The 3,153-nt window shown below is 36.3% G+C and overlaps 1 protein-coding gene across 2 annotated transcripts in view; it reads right to left on the minus strand.

Annotated features, from left to right (window-relative positions):
• Positions 1 to 2,610, minus strand: part of LOC130217833 (uncharacterized) — a 90,860-nt gene extending 88,250 nt beyond the window's left edge. The window contains exon 1 of one of the 2 annotated variants that reach the window (XM_056450045.1): positions 2,532 to 2,610. In XM_056450045.1, coding sequence (XP_056306020.1) covers positions 2,532 to 2,573 — 42 coding nt within the window. In that variant the 5' untranslated portion in view covers positions 2,574 to 2,610. The remainder of the gene's footprint in view (positions 1 to 2,531) is intronic. The other variant, XM_056450046.1, reaches the window with a different exon arrangement.
• Between the last annotated feature and the right edge of the window lie 543 nt (positions 2,611 to 3,153).

Raw genomic sequence — 3,153 nt, forward strand, 5'->3', positions numbered from 1 at the left:
TTCAGATCTTACCACATTCTTACCCTGTTATTTACTTTAATTTTATTTTATTTTTTGGCTTCTGTTTTCGTCTTACTCGCTTTCTGGAACCGTTCTTTGCTGGACTCAACCCTGTTGTCAATGTCAACTTCTCTCTGTGTCTCAAGTGAGCTAACGTACATGGCGAGCTAATAGACAAACTAGCAGAAAAGTCGTCTATAAGGAGGTAAGCAGTCAGCTGGTAGCGCGAAAAGGACCTCGGTTTAACGTCTCATCCGAAAGACGGCACTCACTGAGAAGTATAGCGTCCCCATCAATATACTGGGGTATTAGGACCCACACAGACCACAGGTTGAGCGCCCCCTGCTGGCATCACCTAGCTTTCCCATGTGGTCTCCCATCCAGGTACTGAGCAGGTGCAGCCCTACTTAGCTTCAGTGGGCGACCATGTGAGAGTTGCAGAGATCTAGCTATTGGTATAACACTAAAGTGTATTATACTGTATATACTGTAGTATTTACAACACTGTTAATGAATGCTACATCATAGTGCAGTATTAACCAACCCAGGCTCATTCTGACAATGTACCACTATATACATTTCTGGAGAGTGCCATATATGTTCCAGGAGCTACGTTTTTTTGGCTGTTTTTGTTTTCGCAAATCCACCTAAGGCCAATGTATACACTTTTTCAGATCTCACATTTCTAGCGAGTGCCATTTGCGCCTGCTCTTCTCACGTAAATCCACCAGAGGCCACTGTTGACTGACTGACCAATCGACTGACCCACTCTCCTCCTTCCCTAAACCCAACCAATAGTGTTTTTAAAGCATTGATTGACCCGTCCACCCACTTCCCTAAACCCTAAAGTTTTAAAAATCTATCCAGAAAAAGAAAAGCCCTCGTCTGATTTTTACGACATTTTCAGATCTTACCAGATTCTTACCCAGTTATTTACTGTAATTTAATTTTTTGGCTTCTGTTTTCACCTTACTTGCTTTCTGGAACCGTTCTTCGCTAGACTCGACCCTGTTGTCGATGTCAACTTCTCTCTGTGTCTCAAGTGCACTGACGTACATGGCGAGCTAATGGACAAACTGGTAACAGCAGAAAAGCTGTCCATATGGAGGTAAGCAGTCAGCTGATAGTGTGAAAAGGAACGGCGTCATACCGCCCCATTGCGTTCATTTTAAAGACAAAATGCAGCCATACCTACTTCTGGCTACACACTTCGCAATCTCCAGAAACATATGTAGGGCTACGCTTTAGAACGTTGATATTAACCACTGTGAACTACTAAACTGCAATAAATACTATAGTATACTTTGGTTTTTACTACGTTGTAAAACCCAACAGTACACTTTATCAAATGAAATGAGTGTAGTTAACTCAAAATTTACAGAAAGTTACTTCTACTCATATGAAAAGAGTTTTGAACTCAGAGTTGAGGGTAATGAGTCAATTAAATACCTTATTACTTCAACTTAAATGGAGCAAGTTCATAGTACTCATATAGATTAGTTTTTTTAACTCAAATTGTTTGTTGCAATCGGTTTGAGTCGCCTTAACTTATTGGACATAACAGTACTCAATTGGTTTGAGTTCTCTTCATTTATTGGGTTTTACTGTGCTCAAATAGCTTCATTTACTCAAATGGATTAAGTTTACAGTACTCATTGGGATTAGTTTTTCAACTTATATGGTTTGTTGCAATCGGTTTCCTCAAATAGTTTGAGTTGCCTTAACTTTTTGGGTTTTACAGTGTACAGTAAACTATGGTTATATATCTTATAGTTCTAGAATGCTATAGTATTGGGTCATTTGTTTATATTGCTATAGTTGTTGTATTACCATATCAACTACAAACTCACAATAACAGATTAATTCAAGCTCTTAGTTACTATAACTGTAAGGTTGGGTTTAAATATCCTATATTATTTACTATAAATGGTTTTACTTTATATTAAGTTACCTTAACTGCTATGTACTTACATTAAAATATAGATACAATACACTTAATGTGTTAATAATGTATTGCAGAACACTTCTGACGCTATTGAGGTGGGATTTGGGTAGGGTTAGGGGCAGATTTGGTGGTATGTGTAGTTTTGAGGTTGGGTTAAGGTGTAGGAGATGGTCAACCGTGTAATTATAAATATAATTACAAAAACTAATTACAAATGTAATTAAATGCAGGCATTTAATCAAGCATAATAAAAATGTAAATACATGTATTTACACAGCAAGTACATTGTAACAAATTATTAATGTCAACGTAAGTACATATTAGTTAAGGCCACTTAATATAAAATGGGATCATATAAATTACTATAGTATTTTTTTCATGTGGGAATGAATGCATGTCATTCCTTTGTTAAGGAACACATTATTTTACAACAGTACATTGATTTACAACAATGTGAAAAAAATGTGTTTGAATTCTTTATTAGTCATTTTATTGTCCGTTTTCAACCGTTCGTAGAAACAGTTTAACCATATTTTCACTAAATATTTGCATAATTGCCGTATATAAAAAAAATACGTGCGCTTACCTGAGGCACATGCTGTTTTCTGTGATCCATTTGTCCGATCATCGAGTGTTGTCAAAGAGTACACTGTTTTACACATAACATTGCAGACGTCTGAAAAGGGGCGTGTTTGTGTGAGAGAACTTGTTGTTATACTTGTATTGCATGTGTGTACTAGGCAACTTCCTTAAATGCGGCTTACCTGAAAGATAAAACAAGAAAAAGATGAAGTCATACACCTCCAGCCTTTATCCGACTTCTCATCTTTCTTTGTGACGGAAAAAAATGTCAGTCTCTCAGGTGTAGTTGCTTAAATCATCAACAAGCTGATGTATAATGTTTTTTATCTGTTGTTTACCTGATAATGAGATTAATAGATAGACTATTCTCACATTTTCTGAGTAAAATTAAACACATTTGAGTGTTGTAAAACAGTAGTTCAACCGCTAGATGGTGCACAGTCGACACAAATCACTACGATGAGGTAAAGTCATTTCACTGTAAATAGAGTTCAAACTATTTCTATGTGTAAGTTATGGTCATGTTACTAGCATGCTAATCACCTACAATAGACGTTAAAGTAGTAATGGGAGCTATATGACCTTTAATAATTAAGCGTTTAGTAATAATTTGTTTTGAAGACAAT

The sequence above is a fragment of the Danio aesculapii genome, chromosome 23, assembly GCF_903798145.1.
Source record: "Danio aesculapii chromosome 23, fDanAes4.1, whole genome shotgun sequence".
Classification (NCBI taxonomy): domain Eukaryota; kingdom Metazoa; phylum Chordata; class Actinopteri; order Cypriniformes; family Danionidae; genus Danio; species Danio aesculapii.